This window comes from Coregonus clupeaformis, unplaced genomic scaffold, assembly GCF_020615455.1.
Source record: "Coregonus clupeaformis isolate EN_2021a unplaced genomic scaffold, ASM2061545v1 scaf0155, whole genome shotgun sequence".
Classification (NCBI taxonomy): Eukaryota; Metazoa; Chordata; class Actinopteri; order Salmoniformes; family Salmonidae; genus Coregonus; species Coregonus clupeaformis.
In genome coordinates, this window is record NW_025533610.1 from 244,279 (window position 1) to 269,080 (window position 24,802).

At 41.0% G+C, this 24,802-nt stretch overlaps 1 protein-coding gene across 1 annotated transcript in view; it reads right to left on the reverse strand.

The window, feature by feature from the left end:
- The window catches only part of LOC121558602 (eukaryotic translation initiation factor 3 subunit E), a 46,902-nt gene extending 23,597 nt beyond the window's left edge, over positions 1–23,305 (reverse strand). Inside the window, exons 1-5 of the mRNA XM_045213798.1 lie at positions 23,182–23,305; positions 17,728–17,845; positions 17,309–17,426; positions 7,544–7,586; positions 4,432–4,536 (exon numbers count right to left, since the gene is read on the reverse strand). Coding sequence (XP_045069733.1) covers positions 4,432–4,536; positions 7,544–7,586; positions 17,309–17,426; positions 17,728–17,845; positions 23,182–23,271 — 474 coding nt within the window. The 5' untranslated portion in view covers positions 23,272–23,305. The remainder of the gene's footprint in view (positions 1–4,431; positions 4,537–7,543; positions 7,587–17,308; positions 17,427–17,727; positions 17,846–23,181) is intronic.
- Between the last annotated feature and the right edge of the window lie 1,497 nt (positions 23,306–24,802).

The following is a 24,802-nucleotide window of genomic DNA, read 5'->3' on the forward strand; positions in this document are numbered from 1 at the left end:
CAAAGGAGGACAGACGCAAACAGAAAAACTAAAACAATTGAATAAGACTTGGAAAACACTGGTTGTGCTTGTTTGGTTGGAGGAATTACAGGACACTGATAGTAGAGATGAAATGGTAAACACTGGCTTTGGAGTAACAATGGTGAAATCTACCACCAAAAACATAGGTGTGTTTGTTCATCACATTTGCGAACAACTTCCCCAAAAAAGAAACATAATAGGCTTCTGAAAGGGGGCACACAAGGTAATAGTAGTGGTGGTGCACAGTCAGCGTGACCATAGAAATATAAACACACACCTTAGACCAAAAGCACCAACACTGGTACTACAGTAGAAATTAACCTCATTGGCCAACAGATTATTTGTGTTTGGAAATCAGGTTTGACGCATAGGCTTTCTGAAGAACATTAGGTGACTTAACTTGTTAAAGCCAATGATAGCACAAAAGGTCAGCCGAGCGTTCAGACCCAGAGTAGCCCTTACAAGCCACTGGTCCTGGAGAGTGACTAACAAAAAGGCAGCACTGAAGATCTGGTGGCACCTTCCACTGGGGTCACAGGCTGTCCATTCCCAGGACTTATCTAGTGTTACACCACTCTATTGTGACACAAAACACTCCTCTGGCCTCCCCTCTCAGTCAGTTTACCACCCCCCTAGGCCTAAGAGGTTTCCCACTCTCTAGACAGCAGTGCACACAGTCCTACTGCACCTTGGCCATTCTCTGTGTAGTTCATCTTTCACTAATTTCTGAGGGCAGCGGGAGAGAAGCCATAAACACCAGAGCCTGAGCAATGATCCCTTTGTTTATAGAGGAAATAAGAAGTACGCATGTGTAACGAGGATACTGCCAGTACTTTCAGTGAACTGTAATTACCCCCCCCCCATACCTCTTTGGTATTATCTGATTTCCAAAGTATTTTACTGCTGGTGAAAATTATTTAATCCCTCCTCCATGCACCTCTGTCTCTCATATGTTAGCCAAAACAATACAAATCTGTGTGTAGCCGTACAGGTTGAGACACTCAATGGAATTAGTTGCAGGACATTCAAAACTAGGGAAGTTAACGGTTAACCAAAAATACATTTGACCGGTCATGCTTATCGGTCTATAGGTTAATTTGCATTATTTAGTGGAATTAAATTGGTACCGCATACAGAGTTTAGCTAGAGCGGATTATCACCTCGCAGCTCCTCAAACAGCTGGTTGCTGCTTGAAGTGAAATTCAGTCATTGTGCAACAACTCTAAATGCACTTAGTGTGAAAACAGAGTTGAGGGCCACTTAAAAAACAGCATAGTATTTTCTGTTGGTCACATCATTTTACTGTTTGGAACTAATTTAACGGGTTAACCAACTGCATCGTTGGTTAACCTCTTCATCCCAAGGTTCCCCATATCCGGAGTACTCCTCCCGCAATCTCAAACAATGACGTAGTACGGTTTTTAAACATGTGTGAACTCCAAGCAAATATAAGCATATAGCAAAACCAGTACTGTATTTTGAAACCGTGCATGCCCGTATATATGTAGACCGATAGGTTGAGAACAATAAGTTATCTACACAAACGATACCATTCAAAAGCTGCTACCTCACAGATTCCAACAGTGATAGCCATGTTCCTCTATGACCAACACTCACTAAACTATTAATCAAAGAACATCAATAAAACTTCAATTTTTTTATCACAACAACAATCTGCGTCTTACATTCACATTACATTTTACATTTTAGTCATTTAGCAGACGCTCTTATCCAGAGCGACTTACATGAGCAATTAGGGTTAAGTGCCTTGCTTAAGGGCACATCGACAGATTTTTCACCTAGTCGGCTCGGGGATTAGAACCAGCAACCTTTTGGTTACTGGCACAACGCTCTTACCCACTAAGCTACCTGCTCTTACCTTTGTTGTTTTTGTTACCAAAAGTAGTGTCTGATCGAATAAAACCACTTGAAAAGATACTCTAGTGTCTCTCTCATTCCGAGTCAATTTCAATGAGTATACATCGTTTTACATAGCCAAGAATGTGTTTGAAGATGAAGTCAGTAGTTTGTTTCAATCACAACAGGCACTGTTTTGTCGCCATCTTCTGGATATATAATGCAATCCCAGTAGCTTGCAATTGTGCTAATCTAATTCTACTGATCCAGAACTTTCGATAGAGGGGTCACATGTAAAAATCGACCAACCGGTTGTTAAAATATCCATGTGCGCACCTCATTGTATCACATTAGTTGACTTGCTGCATTACGCACGGTTACGCAGAGCGCACAACAGCACTTGAATTTCGGAGGGAAAACACAAAGTTTATAAAAATATGGCAGGCTCTAGTAAGAAATACAGTTACAGAGGCGTTAGCAATTGTAACAGATGAAAGTTGGACTCCATGTATCCCCATTGATTGATTGAAATAAATTGACTCTGAATCGGACGATGAGGACCTGCTTAGACCGGACGAACCAGACCCCAACGACGAGAACGAAGGTTATCGTGTCCAGGGCCCTACTCAAGAATCAGAAGAGTATGTAATCCCATTGTTATTTATTACTTCTAATACTACTATTACTAATTTATTGTATGAGTACAAAACATACATTCTAAAATATCTATTTGAGTAACTGAAGCTCAACGTAAGTTAGCGCTAGCTTAGCTAGCTAGCTTAAGTAGCTTAGTTTAGCTAGTCCTGCAAGGATCACAATCGAGTCTGTGTCTATTGTATGATAACACTTTTATTGGCTAAATAGAGGCCCACATGCAAGTTTACTGACAATAGAATGCTATATTATTTATTGTCACTGAATTGTCACTTTAGTCAACACGTATAGAGGTCTGGGAGAACATTGGAAACATCAAAACAGTTGTATTTTGATGGAATGTACACATATGTTAGTGAAATTAAATGACTTTTGCTGTCTGGTACCTGATTAAAGTCAAATGACACTGATGGTGCCCAAATCTACCCAAATGTCACTAAACATACTTCAACTAAAACCCCTACAACTTTGGTTTACTTTACTTTATTGGCATCAAACTTCACATAAGTACTCATCAGATATTGGGCTATGGTCCCATAGTGTTTATGGGCTGCAGCTGCATAAGTCCAATAAAGCATTCCCTATAAAACCTGAAGTTACTTTCAGGCGGAATCAAAACCTCCCAATTTATGCTGTGTTCTAGCTTCATGTACTCTTGACACAGTAATACACACATTAATTATTTCACTTCAAGATACATCTCATGTGTTACTTTTCTTTTGCTACCAAGATTATGTTTATAGCCCTTGTCGTTTTGGAGATATACTCTATTCAATTTGGGCATGCATTTTTGAGGCAGACACTTTAGCCAGGTGCCTAGTGTTGAAGAGGTTAAGGGCTTGTAAGTAAGCATTTCACTGTAAGGTCTACACCTGTTGTATTCGGCGCATGTGATAAATAACATTTGATTTGATTTAACCGGGGTTGGTTAGTCTGCAACAAAATTTAACAAAATGTATATCCCTAATTCAAACAAGATAGGCGTAAATGAGTGGACTTTGCAAATGTATATCCTAAGTGGATGGCTAGTTCTTTGTTTAGTAAACCTGCTCTCAGTGACAGTCGATTCTTTATTTGAGTGCATATATGACTTCTCGAAGCCAACCAGAACATGTTACGTAACTCTTAAGTACTCTGAAGCCTGACAAGGAGCTATCTGGCTTCAAATCAATAAGCCGTCCACTGCAGCCCGCCCAGCGAGAGGACTAAAGACCGATAATGAAGTCTGCTGCTGAACACTTGGCAAAGTAAATAAAATAAGAATATCCTACCCACGTCCTTGAACATCAGCTCATCCTAATACTGAAGACGTGTGGGGAATTGAATGGAGAGAATGACGGCAGCTTTTCACATGCAATTACTGATAGGGTGTTTTCTCCCTCTTCCTCTTGTGCTAGCCCTTTGAAAAATGAAAGAACCCTGGCCAAACAACCGAGCAGTGAAGTAGGAAATTCAATTTTTCATTAGAAAACTCGTTGAGCCAAAAGAGTATACATCAATGGAAACAGTGTCTAATTCAAAAAATACAATGTTAAGTGGATGCATAATTTATGGCGTTTGGCACTGTCCACTGCTGGAAAAAAATCACATAACGACAGTGATTAATGCACAAAATGGGAGTAGTTCCTGAGAAACTAATACTTCTTAATGAAGCCTCAATCATCGTCAAACCGTTTGCCCTTAAAGAGCTTGCTAATATAAAGCACTTCCCAATAAAATGCCCATTTGTGAGTGGTCCAGTTGTCATCCCAAAACATACTGATGAAGTTGCAAGGGTACAAATCTGTAATAATCTAAATAGTAAAACAATATACCTAGGTCTATTAACTTGCTGTGTATCCAAGGTTGCCAGTTTGATATTTCATAAGTGTATACTGAAACGAGGGGTACTACACTTACCAGGACACGGAAGAAGTAGAGGTACTCGGCAGCCCCAGAGTAGTTTCCACACTCGTACTGGAACTTGGCATATCTGTACAGAGTGTCCAGGTACTCCTGACGGAACTGTAAGAGAAACAAATGCTGATCAATGGTTTTGTCCGATAACTATTCAGAGCATAGACACCTGACACAAGCAGTTATTTATTTGATGACCATATTGTCAGCTTTCTCGTAAGCCTCATGTAAGATTATGGTCCTAGAGCCATGGTGTTATATCCAGTCAATGCCAGACCACACCACAGGGAACAGAGTGGCTGGAGTAAGGAGGGCAATTCTAGAATCATGTTTGATTTCAGAGCCCATTCTGTTTGATTACCATCACTGATCAATGGGGTTGGCAGGTAGCCTAGCAGTTTGTATCTGTTTTTATTATGGATCCCCATTAGCTGCTGCCAAGATCAGTTAAATAACTTACAGAAGCGGGAGTGTTTCCAGTTCGAATCCCTGCTCAGATGGGAAAATATGGTGCGGAGTGCGCGGTCAACCAGAGGGTTGCTGGTATCATCCTAGATACCGTCGCCTACCGTCGTGCCCTTGAGCAATTTAAGTGTGGAATTCTGTGTACAAGGAGCTCTTGGTCAACATCCCATACGGAATGCTACAACATCACCACATGTAGGCCTATTTACTTTGTCATGTACGTTGTCACCTGTGGCTATTTGGGAAACGCCTTCAACAACCGACCTGAGACCTATAATACGAATAAGGTCTGAGGAGTTAGTGAGTCAACTTCGTTTAACCGGTAACATTAAAGTGGCTCACCTTTTAGCCAGGTATATTGCTATGGCTACAAATCCTTCAGAACTAACCTGCTCCAGGGCAGGCTAACTCGGGGACAACTCCATTTATCTTGAATCTAGTGTCTGAGCCACTAATTGAGGACCAATGAAGTCAGATACACTCCCTCTCGCAAAGATTTCCTCAAAATGATGGGGACGAGACAGACAACTGATTAAATATTTTATTAATACATGCTTTGTGTGTAAGAAGAATTGTTAAAATACCTATCAATTTACACATTTAGTAATGACAGCATTTGCTTTGGTTGTATTTTGAAATTTGCAAAAGGCAAACTGACAACCACAACCAACCATAGACATAATCCATAGAAGGCAGTTCCCATTGAAGTCAAGACTGGCAGCCATTGCTAGTGTACCCATGAGTTTAAGTCAAATTGTCTATGGTCACAACGCAACAAAATGTTCCACAGATAGAAGGAGCGATAGGAATGGGGAAAAGGTGCTCATGCATTGATAAGCACACCAAAGACTCCATTAACGATAAGTCTATTCCACACTATAGCCTGCTTTATTCGCAAGAACTCGGCACAAATTAAAATGTGGCACCGACTTGCCCATGGATTGATGTTTCGGCATTGTCTCAATGAAGAGTCCGGCGTTCGACTAGCCATGTGCGACAAGCACGCCGTTACAAGCGTTAGATTGAGTTTATTAGTCACATATACAGGGACACAGATGTAATTGCAGGGTACAGTGAAAACCCAATAGTGCAGGTCAAAATAATAACTATATATAAAATGAGAAGTGAAAGAGACGAAATAGAGAGTAACAATAAACTGAACAAAAACAAACATGTAAAGCGTTGGTCCCATGTTTCATGAGCTGAACATTTTTTCATCCCAGACATTTTCCATACACACAAAAAGCTTATTACTCTCAAATGTGCACACATTTGTTTACATCCCTGTTAGTGAGCATTTCTCCTTTGCCAAGATAATCCATCCACCCGACAAGTGTGGCATATCAAGAAGCTGATTAAACAGGTGCACCTTGTGCTGGGGATGATAAAAGGCCACTAAAATGTGCAGTTTAGTCACAACACAATGGAGCTTGCAATTGGCATGCTGACTGCAGCAACGTCCATCAGAGCTGTTGCCAGATAATTTTATGTTAATTTCTCTACCATAAGCTGCCTCAAACATCGTTTTAGAGAATTTGGCAGTACGTCCAACCGGCCTCACAATCACAGACCACGTGTAGGGCGTCGTGTGGGCGAGCGGTTTGCTGATGTCAACAGAGTGCCCCATGGTGGCGGTGGGGTTAGGGTATGGGCAAGCATAAGCTACGGACAACGAACATAATTACATTTTATCGATGGCAATTTGAATGCACAGAGATACCGTGATGAGATCCTGAGGCCCATTGCCGGGCCATTCATCCGCCGCCATCACCCCATGTGTCAGCATTATAATGCATGGCCCCATGCCGCAAGGATCTTTACACAATTCCTGGAAGCTGAAAATGTCCCAGTTCTTCCATGGCCTGCATACTCACCAGACATGTCACCCATTGAACATGTTTGGGATGCTCTGGATCGACGTGTACAACAGCGTGTTCCAGTTCACACCAATATCCAGCAACTTACATTTACATTACATTTTAGTCATTTAGCAGACGCTCTTATCCAGAGCTTCGCACAGCCATTGAATAGGCGTGGGAAAACATTCCACAATCAACAGCATGATCAACTATGTGAAGGGGATGTGTCGCGCTGCATGAGGCAAAACGGGGGTCACACCAGATACTACTTTTTTTAAGGTATCTGTGACCAGATGCATATCTGTATTCCCAGTCAATGAAATACATAGATTAGGGCCTAATGAATTTATTTCAATTGACTTATTTCCTTATATGAACTGTAACTCAGTAAAATCTTTGAAATTGTTGCATGTTGTGTTTATATTTATGTTCAGTACACACACACACCCTGTAGCAATGATAAATGGCCATGTGGGGGGTGGGGTCAGGGTAAATTATCATGAGGGGGGGGTAGAATATCTCTTAACGGAACCCTGAACGGTACACTCCTGCTAACTCCTAACAGCTCACAGCGTGCTGATGTCAGTTTTTGAACCGAGGCCAGTCTCACAGATGCAGTGTGGCTTTGACAGGCAGTGGTTGCTAGCCGCTGCGATGCGGAGGGAGACCGCCCTTTTCCATTCATTACAAGTCTCCCTGCTTGGGCCCCACCCCCCAAACAGCGGGTTCACACAAGGGTCATGGGAAATGCAGTTTAGAAGTGAAACGTCAGCAAAGCGGGCCAAACTTACGCTGTGTTTCTCCGCCAGATAGTTAAAAAGGGCCTGTCCATCCCTGAAAAAGAGTAAGAGAATTTCAGTTAGTGGCCTTGTTTCATTAGAGTAACCAGTTGGCTGATGCAGGTTGGGTGTTTTAAGCCCCATTCAGCTGTAATTTACTAACTGTAAGTCGCTCTGGATACGAGCGTCTGCTAAATGACTCAAATGTAAATGTAATTTTTCCATTACTGGACTGTAGCAGATCTAGAGTTGCGGGCAAATCAAGGGTCTTTCATTTTCAAAACAGTTTGAGCTGCTCCTTTGTACTTCAAAAGCAACTTTTGACTGGTACTGTGTGTGCGTGTGTATATACACACCACCAGTCAAAGGTTTGGACACACCTACTCATTCAAGGGTTTTTCTATATTTTTACATTGTAGAATAATAGTGAAGACATCAAAACTATGAAATAATACATATGGAATCATGTAGTAACCAAAGAAAGTGTTAAACAAATCCAAATATATTTGAGATTCTTCAAAATAGCCACCATTGACAGCATTGCACATTCTTGGCATTCTCTCAACCAGCTTCATGAGGTAGTCACCTGGAATGCATTTCATTTAACAGGTGTGCATTCTTAAAAAAGTTAATTTGTGGAATTTCTTTCCTTCTTAATGCGTTTGAGCCAATCAGTTGTGTTGTGACAAGGTAGGGGGAGTATACAGAAGATAGCCCTATTTAGTAAAAGACCAAGTCCATATTATGGAATGAACAGCTCAAATAAGCAAAGAAAAACAACAGTCCATCATTACTTTAAGACATGAAGGTCAGTCAATACGGAACATCAACAACTTTGAAAGATGCTTCAAGTGCAGTCGCAAAAACCATCAAGCGCTATGATGAAACTGGCTCTCATGAGGACCGCCACAGGAATGGAAGACCCAGAGTTACCTCTACTGCAGAGGTTAAGTTCATTAGAGTTACCAGCCTCAGAAATTGCAGCCCAAATAAATGCTTCACAGAGTTCAAGTCACAGACACAACAACGTCAACTGTTCAGAGGGGACTGTGTAAATCAGGCCTTCATGGTCAAATTGCTGCAAAGAAACCACTACTAAAGGACACCAATAATAATAATAATAAGTGACCTGCTTGGGCCAAGTAACACGAACAATGGACATTAGACCGGTGGAAATGTGTCCTTTGGTCTGGAGTCCAAATTTGAGATTTTTGGTTCCAACCGCTGTGTCATTGTGAGACACTGTAGGTGAACGGATGAACTCTGCATGTGTAGTTCCAACCGTAAAGCATGGAGGAGGTGGTGTTATGGTGCTTTGCTGGTGACACTTAACCAGCATGGCTACCACAGCATTCTGCAACGATACGCCATTCCATCTGGTTTGGGCTTAGTGGGACTATCATTTATTTTTCAACAGGACAATGATGTAACACACCTTGAGGCTGTGTAAGGGCTATTTTTCCAAGGAGAGTGATGGAGCGCTGCATTAGATGACCTGGCCTCCACAATCCCCCGACCTCAACCCAATTGAGATGGTTTGGGATGAGTTGGACAGCAAAGTGAAGGAAGAGCAGCCAACAAGTGCTCAGCATATGTGGGAACTCCTGTTGGAAAAGCATTCCAGGTGAACCTGGTTAAGAGAATGCCAAGAGTGTGCAAAGCTGTCATCAAGGCAAAGGGTAGCTATTTGAAGAATCTCAAATATATTTTTATTTGTTTAACACTTTTTTGGTTACTACATGATCCCACTATTATTCTACAATGTAGAAAATAGGAAGAGAAAAAAATAACGAAAACTCCTTGAATGAGTAGGTGTCCAAACTTTTGACTGGTACTGTATGTATGTACAGTTGAAGTCGGAAGTTTACATACACCTTAGCCAAATACATTTAAACTCAGTTTCACAATTCCTGACATTTAATCCTAGTAAAAATTCCGTCTTAGGTCAGTTAGGATCACCACTTTATTTTAAGAATGTGAAATGTCAGAATAATAGCTTTTATTTCTTTCATCACATTCCCAGTGGGTCAGAAGTTTACATACACTCAATTAGTATTTGGTAGCCTTTAAATTGTTTAACTTGGGTCAAACATGGGGTAGCCTTCCACAAGCTTCCCACAATAAGTTGGGTGAATTTTGGCCCATTCCTCCTGACAGAGCTGGTGTAACTGAGTCAGGTTTTTTAGGCCTCCTTGCCCGCACACGCTTTTTCAGTTCTGCCCACAAATATTCTATAGGATTGAGGTCAGGTCTTGTTATGGCCACTCCAATACCTTGACTTTGTTGTCCTTAAGCCATTTTGCCACAACTTGGGGTCATTGTCCATTTGGAAGACCCATTTGCGACCAAGCTTTAACTTCCTGACTGATGTCTTGAGATGTTGCTTCTATATATCCACATAATTATCCTTCCTCATGATGCCATCTATTTTGTGAAGTGCACCAGTCCCTCCTGCAGCAAAGCACCGTCACAGCATGATGCTGCCACCTCCGTGCTTCACAGTTGGGATGGTGTTCTTCGGCTTGCAAGCTTCCCCCTTTTTCCTCCAAACATAAGGATGGTCATTATGGCCAAACAGTTTTATTTTTGTTTCATCAGACCAGAGGACATTTCTCCAAAAATTGCAATCTTTGTCCCCATGTGCAGTTGCATAACCGTAGTCTGGCTTTTTTAATGGCGGTTTTGGAGCAGTGGCTTCTTCCTTGCTGAGCGTCCTTTCAGGTTATGTCGATATAGGACTTGTTTTACTGTGGATTTAGATACTTTTGTATCGGTTTCCTCCAGCATCTTCACAAGGTCCTTTGCTGTTGTTCTGGGATTGATTTGCACTTTTCGGACCAAAGTACGTTCATCTCTAGGAGACAGAACGCGTTTCCTTCCTGAGTGGTATGACGGCTGCGTGGTCCCATGGTGTTTGTACTTGCGTACTATTGTTTGTACAGATGAACGTGGTACCTTCAGGCGTTTGGAAATTGCTCCCAAGGATGAACCAGACTTGTGGAGGTCTACAATGTTTTTCCTGAGGTCTTGGCTGATTTATTTTCATTTTCCCATGATGTCAAGCAAAGAGGCAGTTTGAAGGTAGGCCTTGAAATACATCCACAGGTACACCTCCAATTGACTCAAATGATGTTAGCCTATCAGAAGCTTCTAAAGCCATGACATTTTCTGGAATTTTCCAAGCGGTTTAAAGGCACAGTCAACTTAGTGTATGTAAACTTCTGCCCCACTGGAATTGTGATACAGTGAATTATAAGTGAAATAATCTGTCTGTAAACAATTGTTGGAAAAATTACTTGTGTCATGCAAAGTATATGTCCTAACCGACTTGCCAAAACTATAGTTTGTTAACAAGAAATTTGTGGAGTGGTTGAAAAACGAGTTTTAATGACTCCAACCTAAGTGTATGTAAACTTCCGACTTCAACTGTATGTATGTATGTATGTATGTATGTATGTATGTATGTATGTATGTATGTATGTATGTACAGTGGGGAAAAAAAGTATTTAGTCAGCCACCAATTGTGCAAGTTCTCCCACTTAAAAAGATGAGAGAGGCCTGTAATTTTCATCATAGGTACACGTCAACTATGACAGACAAAATGAGGAAAAAAAATCCAGAAAATCCCATTGTAGGATTTTTTATGAATTTATTGGCATATGATGGTGGAAAATAAGTATTTGGTCAATAACAAAAGTTTCTCAATACTTTGTTATATACCCTTTGTTGGCAATGACACAGGTCAAACGTTTTCTGTAAGTCTTCACAAGGTTTTCACACACTGTTGCTGGTATTTTGGCCCATTCCTCCATGCAGATCTCCTCTAGAGCAGTGATGTTTTGGGGCTGTCGCTGGGCAACACAGACTTTCAACTCCCTCCAAAGATTTTCTATGGGGTTGAGATCTGGAGACTGGCTAGGCCACTCCAGGACCTTGAAATGCTTCTTACGAAGCCACTCCTTCGTTGCCCGGGCGGTGTGTTTGGGATCATTGTCATGCTGAAAGACCCAGCCACGTTTCATCTTCAATGCCCTTGCTGATGGAAGGAGGTTTTCACTCAAAATCTCACGATACATGGCCCCATTCATTCTTTCCTTTACACGGATCAGTCGTCCTGGTCCCTTTGCAGAAAAACAGCCCCAAAGCATGATGTTTCCAACCCCATGCTTCACAGTAGGTATGGTGTTCTTTGGATGCAACTCAGCATTCTTTGTCCTCCAAACATGACGAGTTGAGTTTTTACCAAAAAGTTATATTTTGGTTTCATCTGACCATATGACATTCTCCCAATCCTCTTCTGGATCATCCAAATGCACTTCAGACGGGCCTGGACATGTACTGGCTTAAGCAGGGGGACACGTCTGGCACTGCAGGATTTGAGTCCCTGGCGGCGTAGTGTGTTACTGATGGTTGGCTTTGTTACTTTGGTCCCAGCTCTCTGCAGGTCATTCACTAGGTCCCCCCGTGTGGTTCTGGGATTTTTGCTCACCGTTCTTGTGATCATTTTGACCCCACGGGGTGAGATCTTGCGTGGAGCCCCAGATCGAGGGAGATTATCAGTGGTCTTGTATGTCTTCCATTTCCTAATAATTGCTCCCACAGTTGATTTCTTCAAACCAAGCTGCTTACCTATTGCAGATTCAGTCTTCCCAGCCTGGTGCAGGTCTACAATTTTGTTTTTGGTGTTGTTTGACAGCTATTTGGTCTTGGCCATTGTGAAGTTTGGAGTGTGACTGTTTGAGGTTGTGGACAGGTGTCTTTTATACTGATAACAAGTTCAAACAGGTGCCATTAATACAGGTAACGAGTGGAGGACAGAGGAGCCTCTTAAAGAAGAAGTTACAGGTCTGTGAGAGCCAGAAATCTTGCTTGTTTGTAGGTGACCAAAAACTTATTTTCCACCATAATTTGCAAATAAATTCATTAAAAATCCTACAATGGGATTTTCTGGATTTTTTTTTCTCAATTTGTCTGTCATAGTTGACGTGTACCTATGATGAAAATTACAGGCCTCTCTCATCTTTTTAAGTGGGAGAACTTGCACAATTGGTGGCTGACTAAATACTTTTTTTCCCCACTGTATGTATGTATGTATGTATGTATGTATGTATGTATGTATGTATGTATGTATGTATGTATGTATGTATGTATGTATGTATGTATGTATGTATAGTTACACTGGAATTGCTGGTGCTTGCGGTTGCATTGCATGTAATGCTAAATAATTACCTTCAATCAATCAGTGCATTCTGAATTTGTGATAAATATGTAGTGATTTTGGCAGGGAATATAGCTTGCCTACATGCTTTTTACTTATATCTTTAGTTAAAGTTTCAGTAATCAGGAGCTTGTGTGCGCGGCATGCACACGTGTGTAGATACAGTCAGAATGGAATTAGGTGAGAGACGATATAACTAAGGGAGAAGTTGAGAATGTTGTGATCACTGCAGATCAAATCGCTCATTTGTTCATTTTTTGATGCGAGTTGCTAAATGAAGATAAACACCTGAACTAGAGTCAATGTGAATGAACGGTTGTCTTCGGGATAACATTTCACTTGTCTTTACAGTTAAACGTTTCCCTGTACTCTATAGATATAGTTTGTCAGTTCTAACCATCTCCTGCCTAGAAATGAATAAAGGACAGATTGTCTCCGGTAGCTCCTGGGTAACAATCTTCCCTGTAGAGGGGAATGTATCCCTGCTGAGCACTGTGGGATCACAGTCCTGACCAGTCCCCAGTGATTAATCCAAGTTCCAAGTGGAATACATTGAGTCTTCACTAGGGCTGTGGCGGTCACGAAATTCGTCAGCCGGTGATTGTCAAGCAAATAACTGCCGGTCTCACGGTAATTGATAGTTAATTAACAAACACATTTAGCATCTTCTGGCTTCCACACACAGCCTACAAGCCACTGATGCAGACCTTTGGAACATCTACATTTTAACTTTAGTTGTGATACAATCTTGGGCTATATGTTTGGATTTTTAATACATTCTATGGCTGCATGATGCGACTAATGATGATTTTGAAAAAAAGTCGCATGAAAGGTATGAGCTCTGCTTTGTTTTTTGTTTAGGCTGTAGACACTTCATCAGTCTCTCATTCACAATTTGACAAGCACTTAATAATGCCTCGACTTTCCCGGTGGCATCCCCTTTGTGTGGCCGTAATGCCCCCTAAAAAAATCCATGCCTTTTGTGGCCAGTGGCTATTGTGCCCTCGGGCTGAATATAATAATAATTATTCCCTACTCCCTGCGTGTTGCTTGCTCCGAAGCACCTCTCAGTCACGTGCTCGGGTCTTTCTCACAGCCTTATCGGGGACGCAACTGCGCGTGTCCTTATCCAATGCCGAGGCACATTTTGAAGATATTGGAAGAACAGTCCATATTTACTGTGTCAGCCAACAAGATGAGTAGGCCTAATGAACAGCAAAAGCACTAGCCTATGTCAATCTACTATCCCCCACAGTACAAAAGTTGACCTATTCTATTCTGTGTTAGAAATAAATATTCCAAACATAGTCCGGGACAGTTGTGGGATGCGATAGATCCCAACTTAATACAACCACTAGCATCAAAAAAACCTGTTTTACGCAAGGAGGCTGACGCAACAGATCAGAACGTTTAGCTTAAAATGTTAATTAACAATTTGGCTATTTCTTCACATTAGAAAGTGCACCAATGCGCACACGGCAGCAGGCTATAAGTGCGAATGTTCCATTAGCTGGAAAACACCATTACCAAAAGTGACCGCAAATGCAATTATGCATGTAATGCTTTTATTATAAAAGGTTAATTTATGGTGAAAATTATCTTCCCCAAACTTCAAACTCACGCACTGCATATGTATGCTAGTTAGGCTCTACACCCTTGGTAAAGCGGATTAATGTGCTTAATTTTAAGAAGTTATTTGGCCACTTTAGTTGTGATACAAACCTTAAAACATGTTGGCCTATGGGATAGTTGTGTGACTATGATTTAAAAAAGTTTTAAAAAAATAAACAAAAAGGTATGCATTGTTTCTTGCCTTACCCTGGGCATCATTCACAACTGATAATATATAATTCACAAGTGATAGGCTAATATTTTCACCAATCAGACTATTCTTGATTAAATCTTGTCTTTACATATACTAAATAATATATGTGTGACATTTGTTTTGATTTAGAATGGACCATTATTATACACCTGTATCGAAACAGGGGCAGGGGGAAAAATGCATGTCATCTATACACTTAAATAGTGAATGGAGGACACATTTTCTGTGGTTCATTTTCATCCCAGCTAGGTAGGCTATACTCCTGCTGTAAAGCGAAGCAATGTGCTTTATATTAGGAATGTTGAGAAATAAATATAGCAGGCCTAGCCTATAGAAAGCTGATGGGATACTAGTATGAAAAATGTATGCACTCACTAAGTCGCTCTGGATAAAAGCGTCTGCTAAATGACTAAAATGTAATACTATTTTTAATAGAGGCCATCACTCTGTTTTCTCACGCAATTGCATAGCCTATAGAAATGTTGCGCAACATGAGCTCTCATGAAGTGTTTGATTACATTTGCATTGATGTCAGAGTGATTAGAGGGACAATAGAGTGCTGAGTACCAGGCAGCTGGCAAGTTTGGTAGGCTACTAATGACCATCAGCAGCAACAGAGCTTGGAGAAGCCTAATTACCGTGACTAAACGGTCACGTGGAATTTGACTGCCTTCACGACTTGTGACCGCCGGTGTGGCGGTAATATGATCACCGTAACAGCCCTAGTCTTCACCAAGACCTGCCCAAGGTTCTCACATCCACAACTGCCTTTCAAGCCACAGTCCCCACAGGGACAACGGCAAGACACCCCACATATCTGCCTTCATGACTCGTGACCGCCGGTGTGGCGGTAATATGGTCACTGTAACAGCCCTAGTCTCCAAGACCTGCCCCAGGTTCTCACATCCACAACTGCCTTTCAAGCCACAGTCCCCACAGGGACAACAGCAAGATACCCCACATACCTAAATGTAGAGGTCTACATTGTGCCTGGAATACCCTTTCAAAAGGTAGAGAGCATTGCATTACTGCCGCCACCTTCTGCACCAAAAGAGCAAAGAAGCAATGGATGTTGACAAACTCAAGATCCATAGAATTGTTTAATTTCCTCAACCTATCAACATGGATGAGAAACATGATCGCAATAATAATTCAGAAAGTGAATGACAGATCATTTGGAGGATTTATTGGCTAGGCCTAGGCTATATTGGATTTGCTTCCTAGAGATAGTAAGTTGAGGGCAGGCCTCCTATGAGGCATGTTGGCAAACAGTGCTCCTAAAAAGACACTCTCCAACACAAATCATTATCTCTACATCACACAGTATTATCCCAAGTGGATAGGACTAGGGGATTCAAATATTGAACCTCTGCCATTTCCAGTCAGGGATGATCCGCTATATAAATCCAAAATCATATCAAAAACACACTAGAGTAACTTTAGCGGATATTTGCGTGGTACGCTAAAATTGGCATGGCTTGCCCTTTTGGTTTTGTGAAGACAGTTTTTTGGTGACCCGGGACAAGTCTTGTATTGTTTTACAAATCCAATGGTATCAAAACGAATCCCCGCATAACGAGAGAGAAACTGAAACATGATTCTGCCCACGAAGAGAGATTACTCAGAACGTAAATCTGAATAGAAAATAGCAGTACAACAGACTACACTCCAAAAAGTTTAAAGTTACATTCACGAGGCTTCAAAACTCCCATTACAATGGTGTAATGGTCAGTATAAGATGCCTGCTTTGATGATAATAATAATAATAATAATAATAATAATAATAATAATAATAATAAACAACAATAAACAAACATGTCTCAAACCAAAACCTTTAACAAAGAATTCAAGATTGGCAAGTGGATGAAAAGTGTCCTTTGATGAACTGAACGCACTCCTGCCAAGAAGCCAAGTAAAGAATGAGGACTTGAGTTTAACCAAACTATTTTAATCACGGCAAAGTCAGCGCAGACTAAATGTCCTTAACATTCACCGCAGCATCATGTATCGGTCTCCTCGTTTGAGTTTGCTGAGTTTGCAAGATGTAACCCCCTAAAGCCACTCTAGGGAAATAATTGTATCCAAAATGTACATTTACATTTTAGTCATTTAGCAGACGCTCTTATCCAGAGCGACTTACAGTTAGTGAGTGCATAGACCTTCTTTTTTTTTTTTTTTCATACTGGCCCCCCGTGGGAATCGAACCCACAACCTCATGAGTTCTCCATGACAGTAGGTTCGATAAATGCAATTGTTGGCTCCTGACCTAAATAGGCTGAGGAGCCTGAAGCTCCAACCAGCCATCATTGCCTGAAGCAACTTTGAATAGAATTGGCACAGGCACATTTATACCACATTAGAGTCCATTTCATAACAAATGTGATACATGTACATCCATTTTTTTTTATTCACATTTGTCCCTTTGTGGTTTTTAAACATGTGCAATATCTACAAGGATTGCTCTAGAGTTAGATACTGTACAATAATTAATCAGTCTACTGAAAGGGTCACTGTCAAGGCATAGCAATGTTTTGATTACCATCATCTCAATTAAATGCCACTTGAACTTCATTCGTTAAGCCTGCAAAGTTAGAGAATCTTACACATACAGCAAGACCACTACTCTAGGCCGTATTCATGTCATAAAACGTCAACGATGGACCATCTATAAATGCAAAATGACAACTCCTAAAACATCAGTCAGTCAAATGGTGGGCAGGAGGTTCTAACTCACCTGGTTGACTGCATCTGCTTCGTGGTCTCTGGGTCCTCAAACATCTTCACAATGGGCTCTGTCTCACCCTGCAGCTGCTTCAGCTGAGCCACCACAGTGATCCTCTTCTCCCTCAGGGCTTCACATGGACAGAGAGAAAACAGAGGCTTTGACCAAGGCAATACCCAGGAGAATACGATTATATGCTACATTAATGTGAAAAGATTTGTCGGTTTATACTAGTTTTTGGGACAGTGAGGATTGTATTAGTCATGACTGTCAAATGTGAGGGGGATGGTGTGCAATCAGTTCTGCCGCCATCTTGTGATTGTTTCATCAATAAGTGTAAACAATACAGAACCATGCATAATCTATATCACTGTACAGGTTTATTGAACAACATTTTAGGAGGTAGACTACGCAGTGTGCAGTCTACTTACTGGCGGGAATCTCTTTCTCAGGGAAAAGGTTTTTGTGAACATCCATGGCGAAGTCCACCATGTTGGTCTCGCTAAGGAGATCCAATTTTCCATGAAGCAGTTCCTTCTCATTGTAGATCTAAAAGTAGAAATGGTTAAAAGGGTGGGAAATTGGGTTATTGTAGAATATAAAGTCTCAAATCTTTAACTTGGACTACACAGTTTAAGAGAACAGCTGACAATGACAGATGTAAGGAGTTCAGCTACTAACCTGACTAACAAAGTTAGAAGAAAACGTATTTAGCTGTAATGGATGCCTGGTTGTTAAAGGCGCCCACCAGAGAGCAATGCCACACTCATTTTTACGTAATTCCTGCCCTAGAGCGGAAATGCTTGTTTTGTTTACACCTCCGAAGAATGATGCAAGCTACTTGCACATATTCACGAATTGGAGGTGGGAAAGAACGCTGTGGTGATTTCCACGTGGAGTGGAGAAACATCAACAAATAGAGAACTGACAACTGTGGGTGCCTGTTTATTATAGGATAGACACTTGTGGTTTAGCTGCACCAATCAAAGCATTGAAGCAATAATTTAGTGGTCAAAACCATTCATCTTAGGGCGATGGGGGGAGCAGGGTTGTAAAATGCAATCATATCACACATTTATAAAAATGGTAATGTGTCTTTTTTGGGAATACAGACTAGCAAAAAATGTTTTAAGTGGATAAATTATCCAATGAATTATGTAAAATCTGGTTTTAAAAAAGTGGAAGTGCTAAAACAAGTATGAACCCCCAATTTTAATTTGCTACATGGCTCTGCTTTTTGCTACTGCAAAAAGCTGTTTGCTCAGTTGCGACTTGCGAAGACTAAGAACTTTGCAGGTGTTTCTGACTAATATAACAATGTCATGGTGGTGGGTGGTAAAATTCAAATAAAACCCAGCCCTGAAAAGAAACATGGACTGAAAAATATTAGCACGTCATATCACGAGGAAACACACGGAAAACATCCTATGTCCTCACTTCGGATTTCCCACTTCAAGCCCAAATACATCATACTTTGACTAAAAATGATGACTTAAGAGCCGTCCACACCGAGGACCATAATTATAAAAAAATTAAAGTTATAATTCAAATGAACAGGAGCGTTCAAACTAACGATAACTACAAAAACAGCGGAGAACAATAATGAGAGCTATTGTTGGGATCACTTTCAGAGCGATTTTTTCCGTTCCTCAGATGATAAAACAATGACAACCAATCAAAAATGCGTTCTATTGCAGCATTCTTGGTTCTAGCTGCACGAGGCTGCCCCGAGAGGAGATAAGGCAGAGCGCACAGTAAGCGTTCCTGAATAACTGAGCATGTGTGAGCATATTTGTGGCCAGATTAATTTTAAGACGACTTCAAAAAATGATGAGCCACAACAAACAGAAGGCCATATTTGCCGATGGTAACCCCACCTGTTAACGCTGATACAGCCTGACAAAATACACACAATGACTGTCCTGCTAATATGCCTTTCTGGACCTTATTAGTCTCATTCACTTCCTTTTTGTGACCTGCACTGTTGGAACATAATAATTTCACTGTACCCTGCGATTACAGTGAGGGAAAAAAGTATTTGATCCCCTGCTGATTTTGTACGTTTGCCCACTGACAAAGACATGATCAGTCTATAATTTTAATGGTGGGTTTATTTGAATAGTGAGACAGAATAACAACAAAAAAATCCTGAAAAACGCATGTCAAAAATGTTATTAATTGATTTGCATTTTAAATGAGGGAAATACGTTTTTGACCCCTCTGCAAAACATGACTTAGTACTTGGTTGGCAATCACAGAGGTCAGACGTTTCTTGTAGTTGGCCACCAGGTTTGCACACATCTCAGGAGGGATTTTGTTCCACTCCTCTTTGCAGATCTTCTCCAAGTCATTAAGGTTTCGAGGCTGACGTTTGGCAACTCGAACCTTCAGCTCCCGCCACAGATTTTCTATGGAATGAAGGTCTGGAGACAGGCTAGGCCACTCCAGGACCTTAATGTGCTTCTTCTTGAGCCACTCCTTTGTTGCCTTGGCCGTGTGTTTTGGATCATTGTCATGCTGGAATACCCATCCACGACCCATTTTCAATGCCCTGGCTGAGGGAAGGAGGTTCTCACCCAAGATTTGACGGTACATGGCCCCGTCCATCGTCCCTTTGCTGCGGTGAAGTTGTCCTGTCCCCTTAGCAGAAAAACACCCCCAAAGCATAATGTTTCCACCTCCATGTTTGACGGTGGGGATGGTGTTTTTGGGGTCATAGGCAGCATTCCTCCTCCTCCAAACACGGCGAGTTGAGTTGATGCCAAAGAGCTCGATTTTGGTCTCATCTGACCACAACACTTTCACCCAGTTCTCCTCTGAATCATTCAGATGTTCATTGGCAAACTTCAGACGGGCCTGTATGTGTGCTTTCTTGAGCAGGGGAACCTTGCGGGCATTGCAGGATTTCAGTCCTTCACGGCGTAGTGTGTTACCAATTGTTTTCTTGGTGACTATGGTCCCAGCTGCCTTGAGATCATTGACAAGATCCTCCCGTGTAGTTCTGGGCTGATTGCTCACCGTTCTCATGATCATTGCAACTCCACAAGGTGAGATCTTGCATGGAGCCCCAGGCCGAGGGAGATTGACAGTTATTGTGTTTCTTCCATTTGTGAATAATCGCATCAACTGTTGTCACCTTCTCACCAAGCTGCTTGGCGATGGTCTTGTAGCCCATTCCAGCCTTGTGTAGGTCTACAATCTTGTCCCTGACATCCTTGGAGAGCTCTTTGGTCTTGGCCATGGTGGAGAGTTTGGAATCTGATTGATTGATTGCTTCTGTGGACAGGTGTCTTTTATACAGGTAACAAGCTGAGATTAGGAGCACTCCCTTTAAGAGTGTGCTCCTAATCTCAGCTCGTTACCTGTATAAAAGACACCTAGGAGCCATAAATCTTTCTGATTGAGTGGGGGTCAAATACTCATTTCCCTCATTAAAATGCAAATCAATTTTTAACATTTTTGACATGCGTTTTTCTGGATTTTGTTGTTGTTATTCTGTCTCTCACTGTTCAAATAAACCTACCATTAAAATGATAGACTGATCATTTCTTTGTCAGTGGGCAAACATACAAAATCAGCAGGGGATCAACAAAAAAAAATCCCCTCACTGTACATGTGCAACCCTGTGCATGTGACTAATAAACTCATAATAGTAAGCTAATGAATGCTGGGTTGCATTCATTAGAGATGTTCTTGGAGTCCCAGGAAAAGCTAGACTACAATAGCTTGTTGTATACTTAATTCAAGCATCTTATTTACTACTACTAGCCTATCTAGAGTGATTCCAGCTTGCTCTTGCTTGCTGAATGTAGAATAGGGGAGTTTGAAAGGGGAGAGAGCGAGTGTGAGTGATGGTGTGATCAAAATACACCATATGAGTAACCTTTCTGGACCTTAAAGGGATACTTTGGGAGGCCCTTTATCTACTTCCCCAGGGTCAGATGAACTGGTGAATACCATTGTTATGTCTGTGACCAGTATGAAGGAAGCATGCTAGCAGATTCCCATAGACTTCCAGTCATTGCGCTAACGCTAGTTAGCAATTGCGCTAGAAACTTCCTTCAAACTGCACACAGAGACCTAAAAATGGTATCCACGAGTTCATCTGACTCTGGGGAAGTAGGTAAAGGACCTCATTGCCAAAATAAGTATTCCTTTAAAACTGTGGAGAATAAACCAATAACTGATCTAAATGGTTGCATAATCAGGCCTAGGCTGTATGCAGTTATTCGTCATGAAGCATTCTAAACAGGATGTTTGAGCGGTTATTCAAATTACCCTACATCACTGCAGTTTACAGCCCTAGACAATTGTGCATTCACTTGATAACAATAATACATTCCACTGTGTTGTTGTAGCCTAGGTAGAATAATTTTATTGTCAAAAAATTTAGGCCTAATCAATAGTGGAGCTTTGAGGTTCCGGGACTGCAGAACGCAGCCTGGTTGAATGCACATGACTGCCATCTGTAAACTATTTTTTCTTGCACTTTGACAGGTAAATATTTATATCCCTACTATTTATTTAGCTAATGAACGGCCTAATATCTAGCTTCTTACTTCGGCTACACATATCTAGCCCCTCTTCCAGCTGTTTCTGTGCGCAATAGGCTATGCAAGCCTCTCCGCTATTCCTCTTCACATGAAATCCAAGGAAAAGCTATAGGATATTTATTTTTTGAATTTTTTATACTAGGCCTAATATTATTTTCCTGGAGAGAAGGAGGCTTGCTCTTGCTAACCGCTAAATGTAAAATAGTCCTAGGCCAAATGATCTGTCACACAGGTCAGACATGAGCACAGCGAAAAAGATAAACAAATTGACAATCATTAGAAAAATGGAAATCACTTGCAAACCACGAGAGACATGCAAGCATTGTCATGATTTAAAGTTGCGTAGGCTAAACAGCATGTTTTTGAATTACTAAATTTACATTTCTATATTACATGTACATTGAAGTATTATGTGCAGTTGTCACTATGGACATTGAACACACCCTGAAGCACTGAATGGTCGTGTTAACACCTTATTAATAGGCCTACAGCTTGTATTAGGATGCGTTGATTTTGATTGGCAGGTGTCCTGCAGAATGATCCGCTGGTGTGGATGGTTTATAGTCATCGTCCTTGGTGTGGATGGCCCTTTATTCACTTCAATCGTTGTGCAACGTCATGGGTAAGCTCTGGGCATCGTGAATTTCTGTTATTGCTTTGTGGTAACGTTACTTTAATGCATATCTAGTGTTTATAGGTAACTAGTTATCAACCTTACTAACTACTAGCTAGCTAACTAACAACAACAGTTAACGCGTTAGCTAGTTGACAAGGACAGACTAGTTAAATACATTCTCGAGACGAGCATCTAGCTAGCATCTAGGAGTCATGTCACCAAGATCTGCAGATATGAATGTTGAAAAATAAAAGCTCAATACATGTAGCAAATGTTTGTTCACTAGGCTAGCCAGATAACGTTAACTAGTTTAATTTAGGGAAGCAGCAGCCGCCAGTAACTGTTACCGGTTAGTTAGCTAATTAACTAGCCTAGGCTAGGTTTAAAAATAAAGTTAGTTAAGGTTACCTAGTTTACTTAGCGTGCTGCAGTTAACGTTATGCAATACGTTAATATAAATCAAACTGACACCAACATAGCGTTTACTAAATCACCAATATAGCTAGCTAGCTAGCTATCTAGCTAACAGAATAAGCATATGCTAGTTAGCAAGCTAGCTCAGCTGTCTGTGCTGCTGGACCTGAAACAGCGCGAGGCCCCAATTCATGGGAGACTCTTTCACGCACGTGGCGTTTACATTTTTTATATGGGTTATTTACACACTTCTACCGAAAACCTAGATTGTATTTACAATTTAACATAACCCACGCATTTACCTCTTTGACAGAAAGGAATTCCAGCAAAGGAAAGACGAGATGTCGGTCCAAAAAATGGGCAATTTTGGTGGTGAGGTCGTACTCAGCCATTTTCACCGCGAGAGAGGAGGAAGTAGACGTGAAAACGTGTTACGTAAATGACCAATCAGCGTCACTTTCAGCATCAGTACCTGCACGGATTGGCCATATTGATTATTAACAAATATTAACTACTACTGATTATTCACTATTTTAAAGAAGATAACGACGATAATGACCATGTCTAATTATACTGTACATTATCTTACCTGGCTGTTCCAACAAAGCGAATTGGAGGCACATTGTAGAATTCAAGATTCATTGTAATAAATAATTTGGTCATTTAGCAGACGCTCTTATCCAGAGCGACTTACAGGAGCAATTAGGGTTAAGTGCCTTGCTCAAGGGCACATCGACAGGTTTTTCACCTAGTCGGCTCGGGGATTAGAACCAGCGACCTTTCGGTTACTGGCACAACGCTCTTAACCACTAAGCTACCTGCCGCCCCATTGTAGCATTCAAGATTCATATTCAAGATGTTCTTTTTTTCTTAGACATTTTTGTAGACAAGATAAAACACATTTTTACATTTTAGTCATTTTAGCAGACGCTCTTATCCAGAGCGACTTACAGTTAGTGCATACATTTATTTTTTATTTTTTATAAATTAGTGGATTGAGTAGCCTTCAACTAATAAAACAAATGTACAACACTGATAAAGTACCTCATGGGAAGTGCAAACACTGTCTCACAATTTTCCAGTCCTAATTTAGTTTATTTATTTTTAATTGTTCCTGATAATGGCATGTGCATAAAGGCATTTTCTTCTAATTAGACTTTGCAATTAGAGTATTATTAAGTTATCCCTTTGGCAACCAATTAGTTAATATTGTTTAACTTTTGTTGTGAGTGTACAAGTCCTTCTCTTGTGACTCGCAGGGCTGTCTCATTTAAGATATTTTATAATGTGGAGTGCACTATGTGCACGCTCAAATGGAAATGTGTATTCAGCTTTTCTCCTGCATAGGCCACTCAAAGGGAAGCATGACTATGTAGTAAACCTTTCAAGACTCCCATAATTTCACTGTAGTGTTGATACAATGAAACATTTCATTTATGAAGGGGTTTGCAAAAGCAAACCCCTTTTCCCTCACTTCAGTAGATGCCTCATAAAGATGCCCATGTGTTGGCCATACCCAGCAGTGAAGAGCCAATATCAGATATTAAATGGTCCATCTCTAATAGGTTCCACTACTACCTTGTTTGCTTGACAACCACATGGCACTGTCCTATAGCCCCAAACAATTGCCCCTTTTTACTGTGAAGCTCTCTCTCTTTCTCTCTGCCCTCTGACTGCAGGTAGAAATGAGTCATAAACAGACACCACTCACCGTGGCCGATGCTGTTTTACTGGGTGCTTCAGACATAGCCAGCCCTGGCTTAAAGTCTGTGCTCTTTAAAACTCGAAGAAGAATCAAAAAAAGTTGGAGAAAAACACCAGCACTGCTCCTATGTGTCCTCTGCCCAAGAGTTTTGAGTAAGGTTTTTTGAGTAAAGGATCTTTCAGATCTTTTAATTGTATTGTTAATTGTATTGTTTTTGC